The 23,755-nt window shown below is 40.5% G+C and overlaps 1 protein-coding gene across 1 annotated transcript in view; it reads right to left on the reverse strand.

The window, feature by feature from the left end:
• Positions 1-23,755, reverse strand: part of ATF6 (activating transcription factor 6) — a 77,728-nt gene that overhangs the window by 49,430 nt on the left and 4,543 nt on the right. Inside the window, exons 6-11 of the mRNA XM_010292628.1 lie at positions 18,122-18,307; positions 17,611-17,702; positions 5,551-5,694; positions 3,579-3,698; positions 2,548-2,647; positions 1,327-1,391 (exon numbers count right to left, since the gene is read on the reverse strand). Of these exons, the coding sequence (XP_010290930.1) occupies positions 1,327-1,391; positions 2,548-2,647; positions 3,579-3,698; positions 5,551-5,694; positions 17,611-17,702; positions 18,122-18,307 (707 nt within the window). The remainder of the gene's footprint in view (positions 1-1,326; positions 1,392-2,547; positions 2,648-3,578; positions 3,699-5,550; positions 5,695-17,610; positions 17,703-18,121; positions 18,308-23,755) is intronic.

Raw genomic sequence — 23,755 nt, forward strand, 5'->3', positions numbered from 1 at the left:
TCAGCAGGAGGTTGGACTGGAGATCTCCAGAGGTCCTTTATAACCTAAACTACCCTGTGATTCTATGATTTTGTGGAGCACCTAATAGCTGATGGCTCCGAGAGGAAGCCTGTTCTATGTTCTTAGCAGTTCTATGTTCTTAGCAGTTCCAGGACAGTCACAGCGTGCAGCTGCCATGACTCACTGGTCCTGTTCATTTAAACATCATTCATCCGAAAAAAAAATCTCACTTCCTTCTGAGCACAGCAGATTATTCCATAAAGAGCTGCATGGTGTTGCAGACTGTTTCTAATAATACAGATAATTGTTTTTAAGAGTAATGCAAGCACGTATATTAAACTGCCTTATGCCATGAGGCTTGTTCATCCAGTCTTCGGTTAAAACAGACATCCTTCCTCTGCCTCTAGAACTAAAAAAGCTTTTTCTTTTCTTCTTACTAGTTACAACATATCAAAATTTGGCAGTCTGGTTTCCATAACATTTGCCTGCAGCTTGCTATTTTCTCCGAGGCTGATCCTGCTTTCAAAGCCACGATGCAAACAGAAGGGACACAGCTGTCTTACTTTCAACGGCAACATTTCAGGTGTTTTTCTCAATAAAAAATGCCCTTTATATTCCATTCTGCTCTTACATTCCTCTTTGGCACTTCAAAACAGAGATCTTTTAAACACTGTCACAGAGAATTCAGGAGAGAGCATTTTCATTTCCTTAACCTTTTCTCTCCAGTTCTTCCTGTACCCAGGGAAGAGGGACAGAATAGGTATGCAGATGAGAGGGCAGGGGCAATCAGGAAACGCTGTGTTATTGTGTTCTAATAATCAGCAGGGAAAATCAGGAGATGAAAACATACTACACAAATAATACTTTAACTTTGTCAAAATAATTTGATGATAGCTATAATGGCTCTACGCTTGATGACCATTAGAGAAACCTTTCTCTTATTGGACTCATGGCCCTTTGAAACCTTCTTATAAACTAATGATGCTCCTCCAGATAATCACAAGACAATCCCCTCCTTTTTTTCCCCTTAAGATTCAAATCTGTTTAGGAAGGGTCCCTGCAGACTGAAGTAAAGATTTTCTTAAGACTCATTGGTAGAAAAACCCCAGAAGAGCAGTGCTGTAATACAGGGGTTTCTTTAAAGTGTAGTTTGAATCGTTAGAAGCAATTATTTGCTAAGGGACAGAAATTAGGCCAATAAACATAGCTAGCACCTGGCTTAAGAATTGTGACTAACAAGGTGAAAACTAGCATTTTTTACCAGCTGTTCCTGAAAAACTAGGTTATTAAGTAGAAAGCAATAACAAAGCAGTTGTTCTGCCTTACCTGAGGCTGGTGTCTGTGTAAGGCATGGCCATTAGCTGGGAATCTGCCTTCTCACTGAGGGAGCTCTGAAAAAGGACAAAAACAAGCAGATGACACAAACTGAAAACAATAAGCATTTTCGTTGTTTGGCACTACGTAAAACATGAATCATGTTTGTAGCAGAGTGAAGATATAATGAGGTACAGAGATTAATCAGTGCCCCAAACAATAAATGTACATTTTTTTCACTAGTGAAATGTGAAAAACTGAAATAGCAACCAGCAATCAAGCTGGAGCCAAAGAAAAAGCAAGTGTTTCAATACAGCCAAATTTAAAGTCACACATTCAGAGACAAAGAAGTGAAGCCGGCATCAAGCACAACAGTTGCACGTACTGTGTCATCCATGTGCAAAATCTGCTATCACTGATGTCAAATTTGCAGAATTCTTCTGAGGTCACATCCACTTTGTATCTCTGCCCAAATATACTACCCTCAACTGCTCTTTGAAACACTAGAGGCGTCTGAACTTGCCCTACTTAAATGTTCTATCATTCTCCTTTGGACAAGAGTGAGAAGAATCTGAAGTTTAATATTCAATAATTTTTCTCTAGAGAAGTGTGGTATTTCCCACATTGTTAAGTTCAATTCCTTTTAAGGTTGTTACTAGCTCTTAATCAAGTGAAACACTTTGAAAAATCACGGTCTTAATTGCATCCTCACTACCGGTATGCCATGTAGATGAAAAGGATTGTAAAAAATGGGAAATATGAGCACAAATAGCATAATTCTGTAGTCTTACCAAAAACGTATCCCTCTAGCAAAAATCTGAAAAAATTAGATAGAAATATTTCAACAAAACCAATCAGCTGTGCCCTTTAGCCATGAGCCAGATGAATGTGCTGTAGGTTAGACTTCTCTCCATTTAACCAACAGTTTCACTTTATCCTTACACAGCCTTACAGAGAAGTCATAAAAGTCATTTTAGGAAACGCTAAACATATTTTGATGACTGCTAAAAAACCTAAAAACTTTTAGCCTGAATACAAGAGCAGGAATATTGACAACATAATAATCAACCAAACCCAGCAATTTAAAATGGGAAGTGTTGGGCACTCTAATTAGAGACACCATTGCTACTTTTGTCTATAATGACAAGCACAGACAAGTAAGAGAGAATATTTTGTTATGTTGTCTGAAATTATCTTGTCATGCTATTGACTCACCAGTATAAACCTGCCTACCTGCACAACCCGTGCTTTCTGCTGGTTATTGGATAGCCTTCTAGATCTTGTTCGTTCCACTTCATGTCTGTGAACCCATCCTCGAAGTTCATGATTCAGCCTAGAAAAAACCCACAACATTAATAGATGTTTCAAAGAATAGTGGCAGAATTTTTAAATTTTAGAAAGCAGTTTAACTAGCCACTATAAAGACGCTGCAGATTATTACTCTTTTACCTTATGATAACTTATTTTTAATACCAGAGTAATAAAATATAATTGCAAGATTAAATTTATGAGGGATTTTTTAAGGAAATATCTATACAGTATTAGGATCATGGGTGTTTCAACATAAAGCAGATACGGTACTTTCTTTTGCCCAGTGAACAGTAACTCTGAAATTATTGGAAGGACTACCAAAATTTGAAATGAAAAGTTGATCAGTTGAAGACAAAATATTGATTAAGAAGGTTAAAATATGGCAAATAAATTCGAGACAAAGAATGGACAAAGCAGAATGGAGATAAGGTTACTGACGCACTCGTATCTTTGGAAAAAGCGGAGCTAGGTGTTTTCTAACAGTGAATAAAGCATATCTGCAGTGTCAGGTAAGGCTGCTTGTATTGGAAGCTGAAGAGTAGGAGACCATCTTTTATGTATTTCAGATGGAACAGGCTTTTAGCTGGACTTGATTTCCATATTACATGCATTTCTACATATGAAGTGATTTCTCATTCGAGTCATGAAAAACCCCCAGGCAATCACAATATTGTTATTCAGTTATTGCTAAATGATCAGTGTGAAAACTAAGTGAAAATCATTACTAAAAACATAAAAAGATGACAAAGATCCAGGTCAAGCTCCTGTCTCCATGGTAGTAGACACTGGACAGTGCAGACACTTATAGAGGCATTGGTCACATACTAGATGAACACTACGAATTGACAATAACATCATTCACAGCTGTCTGTCCAGTAGCACTCACCCAACACACGATTTATATCTGAACTCCTAATAAAAGCTTAAATGCTCAGAAAAGGTTGATTGCTCACCTCAGTGACTCTGTCCGGTTGATCAGGGGCTGACAGGGGGGTGGGGGTGGGGAAATATATAACAGTGGTTCTTCTGAGACTATCATCAGTGCTTTGTTATCAGAAACAGAACGATCATACCTGGCATAAAAATAAAAAGACATAAAGAAATCCCTTAAAATAGTTTTTCATGAACCTTTGACCAAATCCAGACATAAGCACTACCATTGGCAGACCCACAAAGGTTATAGCTGCTCCTATGGGACTTTTGAAACAGGTGAATAACAATTTCTATCAAATATCCAATGGTCTCAGTCAATTCCCCAAAGGGGTCGGATAGCACTCAACACAGGAAAGATAGATGAGCATTAGCAGATGTTGGATCTCTTCCCAAACAGGCCAGATATTGAAAGAAAATGTAGCCTGTAAAATATTCCTCATACTATGTAAACTATGAGATCTCTGCAGAGGCAACTTTCTCTTTCTTTCCAGAGCCGTGCAAGATTTGCTACAGAAATACTAAATTTATTAGCCACTAAAACCATGCAGATGTAAAGACCATGAGCTGTATGACAATGGAGCAGCCACAAACTATATTACAACTCAGTGGAGAGGATTTATATCTCCAACAGTCTCCAGAAGCTAGCTTGGCTTTGATAAAACGTGGAAAAGAGCGTGTATTTCAATGCAAGAATCCACAGCGCTCTCAGCAACAAAGCAAAGACTAATATTCCTTTCTCCTGGTTATCTGTATGTCCTGAGGGGTTAACTATTTATCACCAAATATCTATTATAAGTTTCTCTCTTGATAGAGTATCAATATAACAGTCTTAGTCCTCTTGGTTTTGACAGAGATTTGTAGCTCCGAAACCTCAACTTCTCTTTGAAAAATCAAGTAGAAGAGCTTATGAAAGCCTTACTCACATTCCCCTCCCTTCCCCCGTTTCTCTCCCTCTTCATGTCTGCTTCTCCTGTTTACTGCATCTAGAACTGATAAAGGAGAATATGCAGCAAAGAGCTCACAGCTTGGCAAAAAAACAGGGTGAAAGAGTGAAAGAAAAGGAGGAGGTACAGCATTAACATATCGTCCTAAGAGAACGACTCTACTACTACGTCACATAAGTCATGGTCTGAAACATGCCACATAGGACACAAAGCCCTCACCATGGCTACAGCTTAAAATGCTCTTGATTTATTGCCTTCTTTCTGCATGGCAAAATACATTAGGGCTTTCTGCACAGCTGTGCCTGGCTTTGTTCAACCAGCCAAAACACTCTACTGGAAAGGGACAATCTGATCGGATAAATCTTGTAAGGGGAAAACATGAGCTGGATTAGCCAGACTTCAATCTGGAGACAATTATATGTTCACTTACGCACTGAATGCTGGAGATCTAGCAAGCTTGAAAGCAACTATACAATTAAATAATGGGCAAGCATAAGGATGGACTTGGAGATTTCTAAAAAAGTACAGTGCTAAGTTCAGAGTATGTTCTGAAGTGTGAATTTCCCCAGTCTCCTCTTCAGCAACTAAGAAAATAAATACTCCAGCCTGAAAAGTAAGAAGAGGTAAATAATACGACAAATACCACAACTATGCAAGCTAAAATAGAGATCAGGGTAAAAAAGCAGACAGGTAAAGAACTGAAGAAGTTAATGAAAATCTCCATGACATACACTCATGTATATGGCCTCTTCCACCACGCTGTCCCTAACACCATACAACATAGCCACATGCACACTTTTGAAGCTCTACATATTGGGTAACCTTGGAGATAAAACACCATGTTCATTTGAAAAGTAACCTGGAAAACTTTGTTAAATGATAAAAAAATAAAAGTGATCAGCTTTGAAAAGACTGCATCTGTAAGCTCAGTTGCTCTGTAACAGCAGCAATAACACTGGCCAAAAAGGTTAGCAAATGGAAAGGCAGTGAGGTCTAAAAGCAACGTTGCCCTCTGCCACTTAAAATATGTTAAAGGTTTTCATCCCACCTATTACTCTTCTCAGAAATGATGTCGCCAGGTATTTTCCGAGCTGTGCCAGACTCCTGGCTAGCTGAGAACTCCAGAAGATTTCTGGTCCGGTGGCTGGAACTCACAGTGGAATCAACTCCATTGGGATCCTTTTCAAATACACTGTAAAACATAATAAACCATAGCAAAACATACCACATACATAAAGGGTCTGCAAGACGTTAAATACTCAGGTGGATAAGTTTCTGGCTGCTGCTGTGTTACATGGATAAGGTTCATGTCATATCTAATGTAAAAACATGATGTCTTGTGTCATTATATTACTCTTATTCAAAGCATTAGTAGACAGAAAAGCAATTCTGTTCTTCAGTTTTAATTGTGTGAAGGATTTTGATGCTCTGGTTTTCATGTTCCACCATAAGCTTCACCTGACAAAACTGAGATCAATCTGCTTCTAACCTAGATCTGAAGGCATAAGAAAACTACCTATATTCAAATCAAAATACCAGTGAACTTTAACTGTCATCAGCCTCAAAGCACAATTGACATAGTTTATATGAATACAATATGTAAGGAAAACATAGCTACCAGATTCCGTGCAGCTGCAAGCCTGGAATATTATGCCAGACATGTAACAAAGCTGTACACAAACTTATACATGTTCAATCCTACTTGGATTTAGAAACACCGGCAGGGCCGACAACCCCATCTACATAACGGCAGCAGGCCACGGTCCCAGATACCCAGTTGTCCTGGCCTGTGCTTGCACTGATGGAAGGATCCTCACCCGGGGGCTGCTGAGCCAGCCAGCCGTGCAGCACAGGAACGTCTGCGCTGCTCTCCATGCAAAGCAAGGTAGCAGCATTTCGCATGCGAGCTGGAAAAATGACCAGACAACTGCTATATGAGATCGACTGCATCCTAGTTCAGAAGGGTGATTTACAAGCATGAAATCCTGAAAGCACCGAAGGAGTACTTCAAGATAACCTCTCCAGAAGCTAGCTTTACTCTTTCATAAACATGGTTGCTTCCTGAAATATTTATATGTACAAAATCAAGTCCTAACCTTTTTAGCTGACAACAGCAGAGCATCACTAGCAGCAACACAGCAAAAATACAAAAATACAACAAGACCCCAGCATGCCAATGAGATCTTTGCCATGCAAGTCAATCACTGCCTACAGAGTATATTTTAATTCATGCTCCACCTTTCCTGTGTAGCAGAGCATAAACTCTGCAGGGGAAGATCTCATTTTCCGATTTGTTATATGGCATCACTTTGCAACAGGCAACCAATACGAACGGTAATAACAGAGAAAGGCAAGAACTAGAAAGGAGGGCAGATTAAATACTCCACAACTAAGCAGACAGCACACATAGTTGCCTAGCAATCCCCTCTCTTTTGCCAAGACATTTGCGCTCCTGTTAGCAGTAACCCAGGTCTCCCCGTGAGTAATTGTGTCACGTTCTGCAGAACCGCTGGAGCCAGGGCAATCCCAGGTCCAGGCTGACGTCGCTTGGACTGCCTCCTCTCCTGCAGGTTTCCAGGCAGCAGCACAGGATCATGGCAGCAGAAATGCTACAGGCTCTGTTTTCACTAGTGACAGTGGGCAGAGAAGTACTTACAGACAATTTCCTTGCTGTATATGTGTACTAGCATCCAAGTGTCTCATTGCTTCTACTGCACTGGAAAGCTGCATGGTTTATTCACAGCCTCATAGATTGGGCAACACCATGCTATCCAATTCTACAGAAACAATCTCCACTACCTATTATATTTTATGAGATGTTTCTTCTCTTCCAATGAAAGCATCAGCACAGCTGGCAGCATCTCAAGCCCAGAACCAGAGCTCAAAACTATGGCTGATGTCTAAAGCGATGCCACACATTCCTGTTGGAAGTCAGTCATCCGTGAAATGTCCCTACTCTACCTAATTCGGAGCCATCACACCTAAACGTATATGGAAGTTTACGCATGAAACCAAGAATATCCATCAGAAGATGTGAAAGTTGTTGCTCTCCTGAAAATCCACAGCCTGAAGTGTATCAGCCATCCAGTGTGTTGATGGACCTACCAGGTCTGGCATTTTATCCTACCCTGCTTCTCTCCTTTCCCGTTCAAAGTGACACATTGAACCAGAGAAACTTTCCATGTAATTACGTAGTTAAAGCTAACAAAAACCTAATCAGTAGAACTGTAACAAGTCTGCATTTTTCCATGATGGCTCTTCCTTCCTATTTCCCTCATTCTGCAAACGCGATTCCTGTTATTTCAGGTTCCAGCTTGGCGAGGTGACTAGTTTGAGGTGAAGCACCACATGCAACACATTGCTACTCCAGTTCACCCTGAAGTCTCAACAAAAGTAGAATAATCCAAACCAAGTCCATCAAGGATAAAGATAAGCTCCACTCTGCAATCACCTCTAATCTTCAGTTTTTAAATTTAGTGGTTTTAGCTGTACAGCCACTCAACACCACACACACCTCATTTTATTATATCAGCTTTAATAGAGAATAAATATTTATTTTTACTCTGCCCGACACCTTAATCTTTTCATTAAAATTAAACTTCCACTTTTGGCAGCTGCTAAGTATGGGATACTTCAACCTGAAAGAAGATATCTTCAGCAGCAAAAGACAAGGAAGGATGTGAACAGAGTATATTTTGCCATCTTACAGGCATAAACCATGACTCCCACTTCTGAGAACATGGGCACCAACCTGAGGACAAAACATGGCAACATTTATGGTATTTATTCCACTGTCCTTTCCTTTATCAGGGTTGTTATTTTCTACAGAATGCTCCATTTGAAGGAGGGCTAGCAGCAATTTCTGCCTTACGCTACATGGGCTACATTTGCCTCCCCTTTCCCATTCATTTTTTTAGGACCTTGAAGATGATCAAAAGCTTCTCTCTCGAAGCCTCAAATATGTGTTAAAAAAAAAAAAAATTCCCCTTCCTTTCTTCTTTGGTTTGTGGCAATAACCCAAAACAAAAGAACTTTCATTTTGGATAAAAACCCCACAACTTGAAATACTGCTTCCACCTTCTAGTTACTTGCAGAGTTTTGTTTAGTTTTTCCCCATCTGAATAGAAGATGTGGTTGTTCTGTTGTATTGTTTCTCCCCCTTCCTTTCTCCCAGGAGAGGTCACTTGTGCAGTTTGACTGTAAAGAGGGCTCCATCTTCAGGTAATAGACAGGAGAGGATGTGTAGGTAATGGTCTATATCCTCTGACCTCACCTTCCCTTACCAAGAGGGTACATGAGGCTGTAACACAGAATATCAGATATATTTCTCCTTGACATCTCAAATTGACATGGGGGGAAAAGCATGACCTGGGACCAAGGAATCCCTTTAGCAGCTGTGATGAAAGACGGACCTCTCCTGCAAAGCTACATCTGGAAACACCTGCCCACCTGAGGCATACTGAGCTTTACAAGAACAGCAACAATACAAGCTGCAACAGGAAGGGTCTACAGAGCAGATCCCAACACCATGACACTGAAGATGAAGTAAATATTGAGCATTTAAAAGCATCAGGTAGCAGAGACTAGAAACAGTAAAAAAGAAAGGCAGATGATCCTGTTCGGGGGCAGGGGGGAAAGCTTCTGAGAAACAGTATTTTCAGCTAAGATATCAATAGTTGCTTAAAAAAATGTGTAAAAGCATGGACAATTTTTTCATTCCGTTGGGCTACAAGACGAGAATTTGGAAAAGAAAGAGCACTTCAGCATACCTGTCCTGAGCCAGTCCTACTACTTGCAGGAATTGAGTTAATGCCCCACATTAAAAGTCAAGAAAGACTGAAGCTGAGAAACAGCTTTACTGGACAAGACAATCAGCTGGAACTTGGAAGCTGGAATCTTTTCTGTTTGGCCACACTTACACACCTGGGGTGCCTACCGAGGCTTTGCAGCCTGCATTTGGACATCCCAGATACCGTGAGCATTAAAAGGTTTTCTCACAGCCACAAACACCCTGCCCAAACTGGCTGAGCTATCGGCTTCTTCAACATGCAAAACCAGATCCAAGGGAAAAAAGAAAGATCCACTAAATACTTCTCGCAGATGTTTGTTCAGAAGTGTAGATAAATTTGATAATAGGAGGGAAAGTCATGGTTTCTCCAGGAATTCAATGGCACCTGATATTTTAGTTGTATTTTTATGTCTTTGGTTTGAATGTCAGTTTGATAAATGTGAAAGCAAATCTTGCCAGGAGCCCAAGCTAAATTTCCTTTGTACTTCTGGCTGAAAAAACCCTGTGCACTTCAAGTTTTGAATACTGACATTTAAGTTGTACAGTGATTTGTAGACAAAAGCCAATAGTGATATCATAACAAAGAGTTTTCTGGGGACAGAACCATCTCTGAATATGAGCTGGGATGTTTCCAACGGGCTAAAGTTGACATTGCAAGGAGACACCAACTGAGGACCTTGTCCCCTTCCTAACTGATTCCAGGCAAGGCTGCCACAGTGCCAAACACTCTCTGGACAGCATTTCTCATTGCTTACTCCCAATGAGGGCAACATCTGCCGACAGCAAGAGACTACCTTTGCCTGCCAGGCTGCTTCAGAACTACCCTCTGCAAGTACTGGGCTGGTAAGAGGAGCCTGGCCTCTTTCATCTGCTGGGAAGGATGAGGAAAGCAACCCAAACTGGAGGGACGATCTCTGTGTTTTGCTTTCTTTAAAAAGCAATTTACTTTTAATAAAGCTGTTAGAAAAGGAAAAAAATGCAAGTATTGACACCCAGAGCATTCATTTTTGCTTAGAAAACTATACACAGGTTTTTGGAAGTGGGCTGGCCTTTATTGCCAAAGCTTGGGCAGGCCTGATGCAAGCAGTCTCAACTGCAACGTTCATTCAGGGCAAAAACTTTCTGGTTTTCACTCCCAGCCCAGCAGATGAATGCATGGATAGAAGAGTAAGGTATCAGCGAGCGCATCTGGCATTCTGCGCAGGCTCTGCAACTGCACCAGCAGCAGCAGGACAAGGCAAGCAAGCACAGGCAGGCCAAAGCACGACTCTGCCAGGATGAACATGTGGCTATGATCAGTAAAGGAAGGAGGAAGGAATCACTTCCTGCTCCTGCAGTTGTAGTTTGTAAGAAAATCAAGGCTATTCAATTTTATTCAAGCACCAACCCATCAGGAGAGATTTTGGAAGGTCTGGAACCTGAACCCAAGTCCAAATTACTCAGCCTGTCCTTTTCCTCTCGATTTCCCTCTCTCTTCACGGAGAAACTGCAACACAAGACTAAAGGTGTGCTACAGAAGCAGTTTTCCAGCTTTGGGCCACCTCCAACACAAATGTACACTCAGCTCAGCAGTGAAACACATTCTTTCAGTGTCACAAACATTAAAGTAAGCTTCTTGTATTAGACGTGTTAAGAGCCACAAATGGCTTCTGGAGCTTCTGCTGTTTTTGCTAAAACACTCAGAAGGCTCTGTATTTCCTTGGCAGCCAGAAGGAGCTGGCTAACGTGGCACTGCTGCACGCCTCTTGCACTCATCTAATAGTTTTCTCTTCACATCTCACCAGCTCCCCTCTACTAGTGTGTAAGAAATTAATAACCCTTTAACTGTCATCATTTGCAGGTATGTTTGTTAGCATACTTCAGATATACGTCACATGAATCCTGAAGATACATAGAAGGCTACTGAGGCTTGCAAAAAAGCAGAGCAACAATCCTCTTCCAACCCATCAGGAGAGATTCTGGAAGGTCTGAAACCTGAACTCGAGTCCAAATTACTGAGCCTGTTCTTTTCCTCTTCATCTCCCTCTCTCTCTTCAAGGAGAAACTACAACAGAAGACCAAAGGTGTGTTACAGAAGCAGTTTTCTTCTAGCTTTGGGCCATCTCCAACACAAATGTACACTCAGCTCAGCAGTGAAATGTATTCCTTCGCCAAGTGCAAAAAAGCCCAGGACTGGATGAACTGAGAGTAAGAAACTCACCCTGTTCTACAGTTCACGATTTCTCCGTTCTCAGAACATCGCACAAGTTTAGACAACACTATCCAACCTGCAGCTGAAGGAAATCATGGGCCACGGGTACAATGTTCAATGCTCACAGTTCAGCACCACTTCCAGATCAGGCACTTAGCTCAGCTGGAAGGTGGCAATGGACAAGCAAGGAGCCTGACTGGGGAGTTCCTCCTCCATTACACTACAAACCATCGGCGATTTCAACTAAACTGCCTGACTTCGTACCAGAATGGATGGAGTGAGGAAGACGCACACATGCAATCAGGAAGAACTGTTAAGGCAAAAAACACAGAAAAAACAGACTGTGTTTCAGTCGCTAGTCACTGCCTTTCATTTTAGGCAGGGGTGTCACATTTTTAGTCTGCTTCAAGAGGACATTTGGGGTGTTTTCAAACATGCTATGAAGCTGCTTAATCTCATGACTGAGCTCACTCCTAGGACAGTGCAGTGGTGAGATTCTGACCATACTGAGACCTTGGCCCAGGACTGGCTGCTGTGGATGGGTTCTGCACTGACAAACCTGAGCACACAACATACAGCTAAAGTATCTCTGCAGCAACACAACACAACACTGCTGAGTGCTACGTTATGGTAACAAGATTAGCTCCTTTGCCCACACAGCTAATGCTCCCTTTAAGGGAACTACAAAATTATTTCTCTAACTTTCCAACATCCCACCATCGAGGTATTCCTAGGCTCCTGCTTGCTGTAAGACAGGTCTGTTTCTTTAATCAAGGAGTCCAGCATTAGGGCTCAAACAGCAGCAAACTTGCACAAAAACATTGCTGAATGCACCAAACCTCAGAATAATCCTTCTCTCCCACACACCAATTCAAGATTGCTCAGCTTGAGTAAGGGCTCGAGCCCATACTGACATTAATACAGGTGTGCTCAAAGGATGGTGCTTTCAGCAGCCCAAACCACGCATGCTCCGAAAGCTCAGCCCGCTGCATTAGTACTGACTAGCAGCCTGCAGACTAGGTGGGATGCTAATCTGGGCAATAGTGAAAGACTTCTGTTCTGCTTAATTCATGCTTACAAGCAGTAGATCGTGGCAGCATGCAGCTCAACAACCCTTGGGTGACTTCCTCATTTTTAGTAAAAGATGATTAATCTTACCACTTCTGGTTTTTTTTCCCCCCCTAATGTTTGTGCTACGACTCCAAGAAATGGGACACACCCCTAAGTCTTTCAAGAGTCAAAAATCACCGCTTCTCCATTTGTGGCAGTTTACAATAGCAGAAATACCATGCTTCTCAGCTACCCAGGCTGGTGTCTTTATTTGCAGATTGCTCAGTGGGTCTAAATTTTTAATAAGTTCTTCAGTTTCCAGATAGTCCTGGAAAGTAGAGGAAAACCCATCAGGACACTCTAGAGAGGAGATGCTACACAAGGCCAGCAATTCTGGTGCAGCTGCTGCAGGTCAGCAGGACACAAGATTTTGAAGCAGCAGCTTTACTTAGCTCCATCAATCACTACCTCAGTTATCCTCCACCACAAACACAGCTTAAGAATTTTTGGTTACATCATCAAGTCTGTTTTCCAGTTTGAAGGGGATTCCAGCAATAGAGAGATGTCCAACTTGTAAGAAAAACCAAAATTAATTAAAAAAAAAAAAAATCACAGCACCTTCTTAAACCCCCTGTTCTAATCTCTTCGCAGATCTGCCTTTCCTCTCTCCAACTTCATATTTTTCTTTGTTTTCTGTCCACTAAATATCTGAAATGGTAGTTAGGACACATTGTGGCTTTTACAAATGCTCTAAGACTGTTGTTAGGTGATGACCACCATGTAAGCTTGAGCAGAATGATTAGGGGGACAAAACCCCAAACAACTAGTTGAACATTTTTGATAGCCAAGAAAATAATGCTAGGGACACTAGCAAGTACCCAGCTTACATGTTTTGCTGCTACTGCCCCACAAAGCAGAGATGCAGAAAATTTACCTTTTGCATCTTCTGTGATCCTTCTCCCTTCCCTACTTTTTATACATTAGTTGGGATAGTTTCCTGCAAATATTTCACTATTACAGGTAGACTTGCATTAAAAAAAACAAACATACATGACAATTTATATTCAAATGGGAACAGGGAAGAGAAACAAAAGAAAAATATTCCCACAATAAATACATGGATTGTTTAGACTAGAACATGTCCTTGGTTTCCATTTTTTTTTCCCAGCATTGTTTATGCTTGTTTAACACATTTTCACATCTGGTTACTACCCAGGCACAGTCTAACACAAATATGGAAATTAAATAAAAAAACCCCAAAAAGCATCTAGGAATTCTAACAGTCTGAAAATTTTCAGATTTCATGCTGTAGGTGATAAAAAAAATGCACAGCTAATTAGATGTTTCTTAATGCCAGAAGTCAGCAACCTTTCAGGGGCGCCATGCCAGCAGAACGCAGCCATTCTGACCATCGCTGGCTCTCACAGAAGGCAACTGCAAAGGCAGGAGACACTGCCTCCCACAGATACCTGCCTCCAGATGTCCTGGTTCCAGCTCCCAACCCTGCTGCACGCCAAGGTTTGCGTGCTCACTGCCTTTTGTGCAAACATGGTGGGTTGCCAATTCCTGTCTTGCACCTCGTGGTATCTAAGACTGAGGCAAGGGGGGTGACCTCCTCAAGGAGTTAAAAAAAAATGTACCCTTTTTCCTTCATACACCTCACAAATCATTCTTAAATAATAATAAACGGAAATTTTTAGAAATGTTAAATCCAACTCCAAATAATTCACAAAGATTAGAGAATAGTTCCTTGACACACAGATGGGAAATTCCTGGATGCCCTTCTTCTAGTATAAAGCAAATACATGAAATAGAAACTTACGCTAGTAGAATTATTGCTAAATCACTTCTGCTTTTAATAATTGAAAGTTTCAGTTTTCTATACAAATATCAACAAACCCAGAAGAGGGTAGGAACACAGTACAATATAATGCAGAGTTACCATTAACTCTATACAAGCCACTTTCACGACTGGAAAGCATTCAATTGACATTTATATTCAATTTATATTTAATTTGACTTTTTTTTAATCAGAGATAACATGGTGCCATTTCCAAGACTAAAGGATGTTCTGAAAAGCTTATCGGCCATTAGACTAGACTAGGTTCTCCCTCCAGTATTTTCAAACAGATTTCTTGTGTCAATACAAAGTGTCAGACTTTCAACCCCACTCCAATATTCCCATGTTCAATGTTACAGATTACCCATACACATAGTATATTTGTCAGTATGAAAAAATGTGTCAGCAGAATAATTTTATCTGCTAAACTTGTTTGCCAAGGGCTGTCACATCCTGGACTGCTTCTCATAAGCTTCAGAGTCCTCCATGAAACATCACAAACATCTCACCACTTACATACACAACCAACAAGACTTAAGACCAATAAACAAAATTATGTGTCAACCACTGCTAGTACAACACATTAATTCCACTAATGCAGAGGAAGACATAGAACTAGCTATTACAGCCAACCATCCAGAGTTTTTTGTGGGATGCCAAGCACCCAAGCACTGTACTGCACATCTACTGACAGGCTGCAGGCCATGGGGGTTTGCAGGACTGCCTGTCCTTCAGCTTCACGTCCCTGTCCCCAGACAACCCAACCGCCTCCCTGACTTCTCTGATTTGATGAAAATAGTCAGCTAAAAAGAAAACCTAAATGTATCTGGTTTTTTTGTTTTACCTCTAGCCTTCAAAGAATCCTATCACTTCTGATTAGAAACAGAGAAGCATCTTACATTAAGGCCAGCTAAGGGAATTTCAAAATCTGCTACAGAATTTAGGGGCTGAAATTCCCACGTTTGCTTTTTTCTGGATGTCTCTCTCTTTGCAATAGTTCACTTGTTTTAAATAAAATATTCACTGCTAATGTATTTGAATCAAAACATGCTGTGCCTGAATGCTGTCATACCACCATACAGGTGTGCAGGTGAAATGACTTCCTACATAGAAAAAATGGCAACACTGTCAAAGTGCCAAATCAGATTTATTTCCAGTTGATCTCTGCATAGAAATTAGGTATTCCACAGATAGCTAACTTGGGGGGGAAAAAAAAAGTCCTTTGCTGAACTGTAAGTTAGCATGGATATTTTGACAACAACAAAAAAAATCCTGATTTCTGTAAGAAGCTGCAGGGACTGAAAAACATCACGTGTATTGGAAGCTTCTGTTGTTAAGGTCTAAGCAGAACAGCAATCATGACTATCACACTCAGTGGCACCACTATAAAAGGAAGAAAACGCATATGGGAGGAGTGAAATCTTAAGTAATGGTTTGTATATCCCACATTCTGCGCCTTCCAAAGGGTATTGCACAAGCAACATTCACACCACCTTGATACAGTCTAGTATTTTAATTGCAGTGCAAGCATTTTTTCTGCTAGAGAAAAAAAAAAGCATAAAGATAAGAGTAATTCCTTGCAAATTTGCAATTACATTTCTCCTCACTGCCTAAATCCAGTACTGATGCGGACCAGCTAGTTCAGGCACAATGATTACACTAGCATGCTCAGCCAGTCATCCAAGAATTTCTTTTTGCTTATGTACTTTATAAAACATCAAACAGGCCAAGAAATGAACCCTGTCACATTTCTATAGTTACCAATTGTTGCAAAGATATGAACACAAATGGACCTTTCAGTCTACTTTGACAGCCGTTTCTTGCTATCAAGCTCAACACCTTACTCATTCCCAGGGTTAGAGAAGCTGACACAGGAATTTTAAAGTACTGTGGTAAAAGGCTTCCCGCTCATCTTCTGCATGTTTCCAAGCCTCTCAAAACTAAAAAGTGCTTCATGCATTCCAACTCCTCACTGTAATGTGGAGGCAACTAACATTTCTTCCAGCTTCAAAAAGCTTAGTGGTCCTATTAGTTCTCAGCAAGTAAGAACAGCGTCTCTCAAGTGAGTGGTAATGTTTTCAAATACAGATGGGATGTACAAATCAATCACTTACTATCTGGAAGCTGATCTTTCTGCCTGATAGTCTAAAAATCCCAATACAAACCCTAAATGCACTAAGAAACAGTCTACCGTAAAATCAACCATATCAAAGTAAAATTACCAGCTGTATTTCACTGCCTGAGATAAAGAGTATTTGCAGTAAGTACAAATACTTCAAAAGTAATTACAGCTTTAGCAAATTTTCTAGTATTATTAAAAATACAAAATATTATTAAAAATACAAACACCAACATTGTAAAAGTAGTCAGAAACAAAGTCTTCCTCCAGATTTATCCCATTCCTTTAGTTAGCGTGGGGTTTTAAGGACAAATGGAGACACTGCTGACTGTGAATCTACTGAAATATCCTTCCTTCTTGAAAAAGCGAACAGCTTCACATAAAAGGTCCTTATGTTCTGAAGTCAGGTTAAATAGACAGATATGTGCAAGACATACCCCTTTTTAGTCTCCTCTCTTCCACAGACTTCTTTATAAAGTGTCTGGGAAGTAATGCAGCATTTCCTTCCTGCTCTCCGATTCCTATGCTCCACTAATACTGTTCGAACAAGAGAGGTTTTTGATTACCACTTCAACTAATTAAGGAGAGGGAACAACCTCTTCATCAGATCTAGAAAACAAGTAATTCAGAGCTCACACTGTAATGAGGAAGATTGTGTCTAGACACATCTAATGGTCGGGATTGCAACCACTGGAGCAAACAGTGGTATTTCCTGCACTGGGTACTAGAAGCAGCTTAAACTCATAGCTACTGAGATTAGCACCGGTATAAACAAGCAGATGAGTTCTCAAAGTCTGCGACTTTTTTCCTAACAGGTTTCTAAACACAGCTCTTTAATCTCTTCAGGTATAAATGGAGCAGACAAACGGCTGTACTGATTAACAAAATGCCAAGCCAAGAGGCATTAAAAGTACAATATCTAGCTCTTGTTTCCAGAAGGATTCCAAAAGAGGAACCATTATACAGATGAGTCTTCTCCTGTGCAGGAGGACAATAAAGGATGGAAGTCAGGTTTCAAGCTCAAGGCTTTAAAACACAACATTGCCTGTAGTAAAGATTCAACCAAAAATCACATCACAGCAAACCTGCTATGCAAAAAGGAATTCCTAGGCAGCTTACCTCAAGGGACCATAATTCAACATTATGAAAGCCAGTATCACCATCACACACAGGGTCCTTCTCTTTGGAGATGATACTTTGAGCTTCTGGTTCTAGACAGGAAAAAACAGAGAAGACATGCAATAAGAAAGGGGCACAGACATGCAAAGCTGTGCCAGAAGCTAAATACACCAAATTATGCTTGCTTTTTAGATTTATATTTGGCTAATTATGCATGAATACATGCCAGGACTACTTAAAACTCTCTTATTTGTATATTATACTCAGCTTCTACCCAGTCTATCTTCTCAGTGAAGTCTTCAGAAGAGTCATGAAATAAAGAATTAAAAATCAAATAAATAATGTGACAGCTGTCCTGACATGGAGTTGGTGAAAGTTCTGCTCAGAGTGGGAGGCTGGGCTAGAAACCCCCAAAGGTCTTCCAGTCAACATTTCCATGATTCTGTTCAAGTGCCTTCCATGTGAGCAGCTGTCTTATAAAAAAAATCACATCTTCATGACAATCTCTTACCTCTAATACTACTTCATCCAGCTGCCTCTTCAGCGTGCTGTTTTCTTTCTTGAGTTTCTCATTCTCCAATAAGGCTGCCTCCAGCCTCGCCTCCAGTCCCAACATGTATTCTTTCTTTTTCTTCCGTGATTGAAAGGCTGACTCCCGGTTTTTGATCATGCGCTGCTGTCTTCTCAAGACATTGACCTAGACAGACAACACGGAGGCCTGTTAATGATCCACCAGTTAAAAGTGCTTCTATTTCATACACAATTTGTGCTCCTCTGCTTTGTCAAAAGTTTGCATAGATAGCTTCCCGCACTCTGCTTCAAATGAGCTGAAGTGTTCAGCACAGAGGCAACTAGGAGTCATGGTACACATTCAAGAGTTACAGTTCATGGATAATGAAAAACAGGTTCTGCTCTGTTTCCATTTTCTCCTGCATTCTCAACCTTCTCCTATGTGTCCAAAATGTATACTTAAGCAGTATTTTGATTTGATCAATCAAATCACAAAGACAGAAAATGCATATCTACAGGTCTGCAAGGCAGCAAGAATGTCTTTCACCTTCACTTTACCATACACCATTTTATAGGCTACAATCAGTCATCTGTTTTCTTAACTGGAAAGTCCTACATTTTTTTAGTCTGTCCTGCATGGAAGCCATTTCCACACTGATTACACCTGTTTCTGTATCTTTTCCAGCTCTGCTAGATAATTTTTGAGATTTTGAATACTCTTGCTCAACCTCAGATTGCACATTCTATGGGTATCAAGCACTTACATGGCAGTTTAAATGCAGTCTCTGGGTGCATCTATGCTAGCATTTTAATTCAGATCAGGAATGTGGCTTTGATGCACATTTCCTGATTGTCCCACTTTATACGCTTTGGTTCATATCACAGAACAGTCTCCGACAGAGCACACAAACTGGATTCCTTCTGGATGAAGCTAAACTGGCAAATATACTCCAGGAGGGCACATAACTCACTCCAATCACTAGCAGGCATTCAGACCGGGACAGCTCAAAGTACCACCCCCCCCATCCTCTAACAATCTTGATGACTCTTGATTTTTTTCGCAAGTAGGAACAGTCTATCATCTTTTACCACTTACTCATTTTGTGGTTTGCACTGAGTAGGATGACCTAGACTGAAAACATCTTGCTGCTGACAAGGGTAACGATGATCGATACTGCAGAGCTATACAAAATTACTTGAAATCCTAAGTTTAACCACTACTCTGTTGATTTCCTTTCCCTCACAGATTAGCAACAGCAACTGTTTTATTAAAAACATAAGACTTCCATCACATTATTAAGCTGCAACAGGATGTGCCTTAATGATGTTTACACTGAAAGAGAACTGAATGCAGTATCTTACATAGACCTGAATATCCTCCAGTAGCTTCCAACACATGCACTGGAATAACTTGTATCTATTAGAGTATGAAAGCTAAAGAAAAAAAGATGAGAACTATTCTAGAAGTAGCAGTCTAGGAAAAAATAAGTCACAGAATAGTAACATTAATGAACTCAGACAGTGTGCTGCAGTAAAGGTCTGTCTGCTTAAAGAATCTTAACCATAGTTAGTCTTCAGACTCTCTCACTGTATATACATCCTCACACAGACAGTATGTTGCTCTAGGGCTTTGGTGTTTGCAAGAAAAATTGGCTACAGGTTGTTTGAAGAAGTCATTATTCTTCATGATACTGCAGTCCAGTGACAAAGAATAAGAAAACACGTTACAGTGCATTAACATTTTGGGCTGTCTCCATGTTGATCTAATTGCTTTCTGTAAAGATCATTTATTATATGACTAGTCTGCTGCCACCAACAAAAGTCTGTGCAAGTGAAGCTGTTTGTACTTACTCCAGTTTCTCTCTCTAGGCAGAGAGTGGAGAGAGAAAAGATTTTAACATATCTTCATTAACACTAAGCTTTGTCTTGAATTTTTTAAGTACTACAATACTTAAGAAAACTTCTGCAGACATACAAAAACTTTGGAAGAAAAAAGATTCAGGCTATCCAAGGACTGCAGTGCATGGAACACACCAGTTTGGGGCCAGCATCACTTGAACTGTCCAGAGATGAAATAATAAGGAATGCAGCAGCTTTGGCTCGAGTTGTGCGATATTCCAAACAAGTAGTTACGTTCCTCTCTTTAAAAAGAGATTTTACATCATGAAATCAAACAGTGAAGACTAAATTGTTTACACCCATTCTTGTCTGCAGACCTGGTCAGGATTATTTACTACTGGATAGCTTTTGACTGAGTGTCTGGAACCTCTGGCAAATCTACCTGCTTCCCTGGAGAAAACATGGAGTTAAATCACCAGTGCAGTGTTTGTACACTAAGAGTACATGCAAAGGTGCATCTATTGCTGTTTCAGCACTACCAGCTACGTTTCAGATGGTATTTATCTAGCCCGCTCTCCTTTACTCAGCATTCTCCAAATGCTGTCAGGAACAGCAGCTCTCCCCAGCCCGATTCAAGGTACTCTGCGCAATAACTGCATTTCAGTCTATGCCCACCAGTTTCACTTCTGCTCATTTCTGAAGCTTGCTTAAACGAAACCCAACTATTTGTGTCCTTGAAACATTTTGTTTTAATTGACAACCCCTAAAACAGTTTAAGGTCCTTGGTCAACCCTCTAGAGCTTGCCTGGCTGTTCTTGGAGAATAAGGTACACTGCACACCCGATGCTACCTAAATCTGACACAGGAAACAGAAAGAGTTGTGTGTGCGAAATAGTGCAACAATGCTTAAACCTGGAAGCAGTATGGCACTAAGGATTACATAGCTGGCTTGGCATAAAGATAAGCATGCCCCTTGCTTGAGCAACACTCCTTTGCACAAGTGCTGAACAAAGACTAAATGCAGCAAACATCTCTTCTAACTTCTTCTGCAGCCTCCCTCTGTAGGCTGTATTATATTAATTTACCACTCAAGATAGTAACTTGTGGTTTGCAGGAAACACAGACCATAAAGGGAAAACATTGGAATTAAAATCAAACATTAATCAGTGATGCAACTTTTCCTTCCTAGCTTTAAAAACTACACCATCACTAACAGACACACACAAAAAAGATGTTGTAACCTTGCTTCAAACAGTACTAACTAGATTCATATTGTCCTCTGTCTTCAGAGTCTTTGCAAATAGTCATGCACTTTACAAGTAAACACTGCTACCTCAATTTAGTCTTCCAAGGAAAACACAGTTCTGAGGAAAATTTAACCTCCATTCCAATGCAAGCTGTATTTCTAGGACAAGTTGGTCAGAATGTCTCACACTCCACAGAGTTTTTGGTATATACACTGGGAAAGTTAAGAAAGAGCTGAAAGTACAAACCATTTCAATTTTACATTGGCTGGCTTCTTACCTCAGCTTATGAAAGCTGCTGTCTTCAAAAATGTATCTTGAATGTGGGAATACAAAACCTATGCAAGCATTTTCTCTGTTCTTATGAAAGATCTGGGGTTTTTTGTCTCTAATGCAATAGAACACAACTTGACTCATGAGTTTATTTCATATGAGAATTACCCAGTATACAGCACAAAAAACAGGATTCTTTAATAGAAATCTACACTTATGTTGAAGTAATTTTGCATAACCTGTTTTTTCTAAATTTTCAAGGTATTTTATCAACAGAACTAGGAGGCAGAATCCTTTCTCACTACACAGTGGACACATGAGAGAAAGACCCTATAAGGACGCAACTAAACTGGTTTCTCTCACACACCTACCATTTACGTTCCATATAATTTAACTGCAACAGGAAAGGCAATCTGCTTTTTTAGTTAAGAGCCTCCTTCCTTCAACCAGAAGAGTGGCTTGCTTAGTCAGCGCTTCTTTTGTCCAATATCCTAGTGGAAAGTTCTTCAAAAGTTCTCCACCAATTTCCTAGTGAAGACCGACCGCACTGAAAGCCTGGGCACTTCCCTGTAGCTGGCAGCTTCGTAAACGTGTGCCATCAGGACAAACATAACAGAGCCTCACGCATACAGCTTGCTATCAGCCAATCTCAGCCTAATCCACTGGAAGGGCTGAGTGTTAAGCTAACAGTTTATACCTCCTAAACCCAAAAGAAAGTCCTGCAGTGTTTCTTTTTATCCTGCAACATCTGCTTAGATTAGCAAACAAAAACACATGTTACAGAGCTCAAATGACAGCTACATCTGCGCAGCTCTGAGTGCCACATATGGCGTCTATGGCAGTCGCAAGATGTTTTAACCTTGCTGGCGCCAGCTGCATCCTGAAACATTTGTTCTTTTTCAAAGCGCTATTTCACAGTGTGTGCCAAAGAGCAGTTGCAACTGTTTTTTCACATTTCAATAAATACAGGTAAGATGTGCAGCATCTCCCTATCCACACAACCATCATGCAGAACAAATAGCTATTCATTACCCCAGCTACACAATTGGCTACTGACTGTCACAGATGCGTATATGAAGCATGATGACAATAAGGGGGGTTTGTCAATTAAACCTTATATTCAGACAATGGCAAGGTGCAATGCTAGTCCTGATTACAGGGAGTCACAAATCTAAGGACGGCTGACAGGTAGCTTTAGTCTGGCTTTGCTGGCAGGCAATTATTATTTAAAAATTCAGCGCTCTTAACTGGTCTGTCTACTGACAGACCTTTGTTAGCTTCTTGCAAATTCAAGATTATGTTTCCATTGCAGTCTGGCTGCTGAATTATTTGTCGCAAATAATTTTTCATTTAAAAATGCAGCCCACACACAAACATGAATAGTGAGGAAAATGCAACATCAAGCATGAGTGGCACTTCTCAGACACTGGGAATCCATATAACAACATCTCTCCGAAGAAGCCAGAAAGCACACGCCTTTGAGAAACAAGTGTCCCGTGCTGCTAATAAGTAGGTGACTATACTGCAAAATTTCATGTGAATGGACACCAGTGTTTTCTCCCTCACACTGAGGGATGTGGTAGGACGCTCAGCTCACAACAACTGCGCTGGGAATACCACACTGGAGGATGACACCCTGAAAGTTTAAAAGCCACAACAAGAAGCTTCAGCACTTTCCACAACCATGCCTTCCTTTGGACAACAAAATGCAACCAAAGCAGCTCCAAACTACTAGGAACTACATCAAGTTAATACTCAACTTGCTACCTAGTTGAGATGTCAAAGCTGAAGGAGGAAAAAAAAAACCCATACATCTCAAAAGCTATTTCTGTTTACACAGAAATACAGTGTGAGCTACCATGGAAAAACATATTTGCACAGTTACTGTTGAGAGCTTACTCCTTTTCTAGCCATTCAGTATACAATCAAAAGGAAGCCTGAAGAGATTAGGATTATATGAAACTCAATACCTGCATTTTCTAAAAATCATGAGTAAAATCTGGGGAGATAAAGGGGATGGAGAAAGAACCAGGCCTACTGCTGACTTTTCCAATGCATCTACTTACAAAGGAGTGTTTTTATTATACGGATTAGAAAAATGGGTTAGCCCTAATCAAAAATCAGCTATATCAAATCTTCCTGTATGTAAGAGAGCTCCAGCCACTGAGAGCTTGCAGTTGAGAAGACAAGCAAAGACGGGGCGGGGGGGATCAGCACTGTCTTCTGCCACAATGCTTGCATACCTGGTCTGCATCTCCAAGCAGGCCAACAGATATCAA

The sequence above is a fragment of the Phaethon lepturus genome, unplaced genomic scaffold, assembly GCF_000687285.1.
Source record: "Phaethon lepturus isolate BGI_N335 unplaced genomic scaffold, ASM68728v1 scaffold13908, whole genome shotgun sequence".
Classification (NCBI taxonomy): Eukaryota; Metazoa; Chordata; class Aves; order Phaethontiformes; family Phaethontidae; genus Phaethon; species Phaethon lepturus.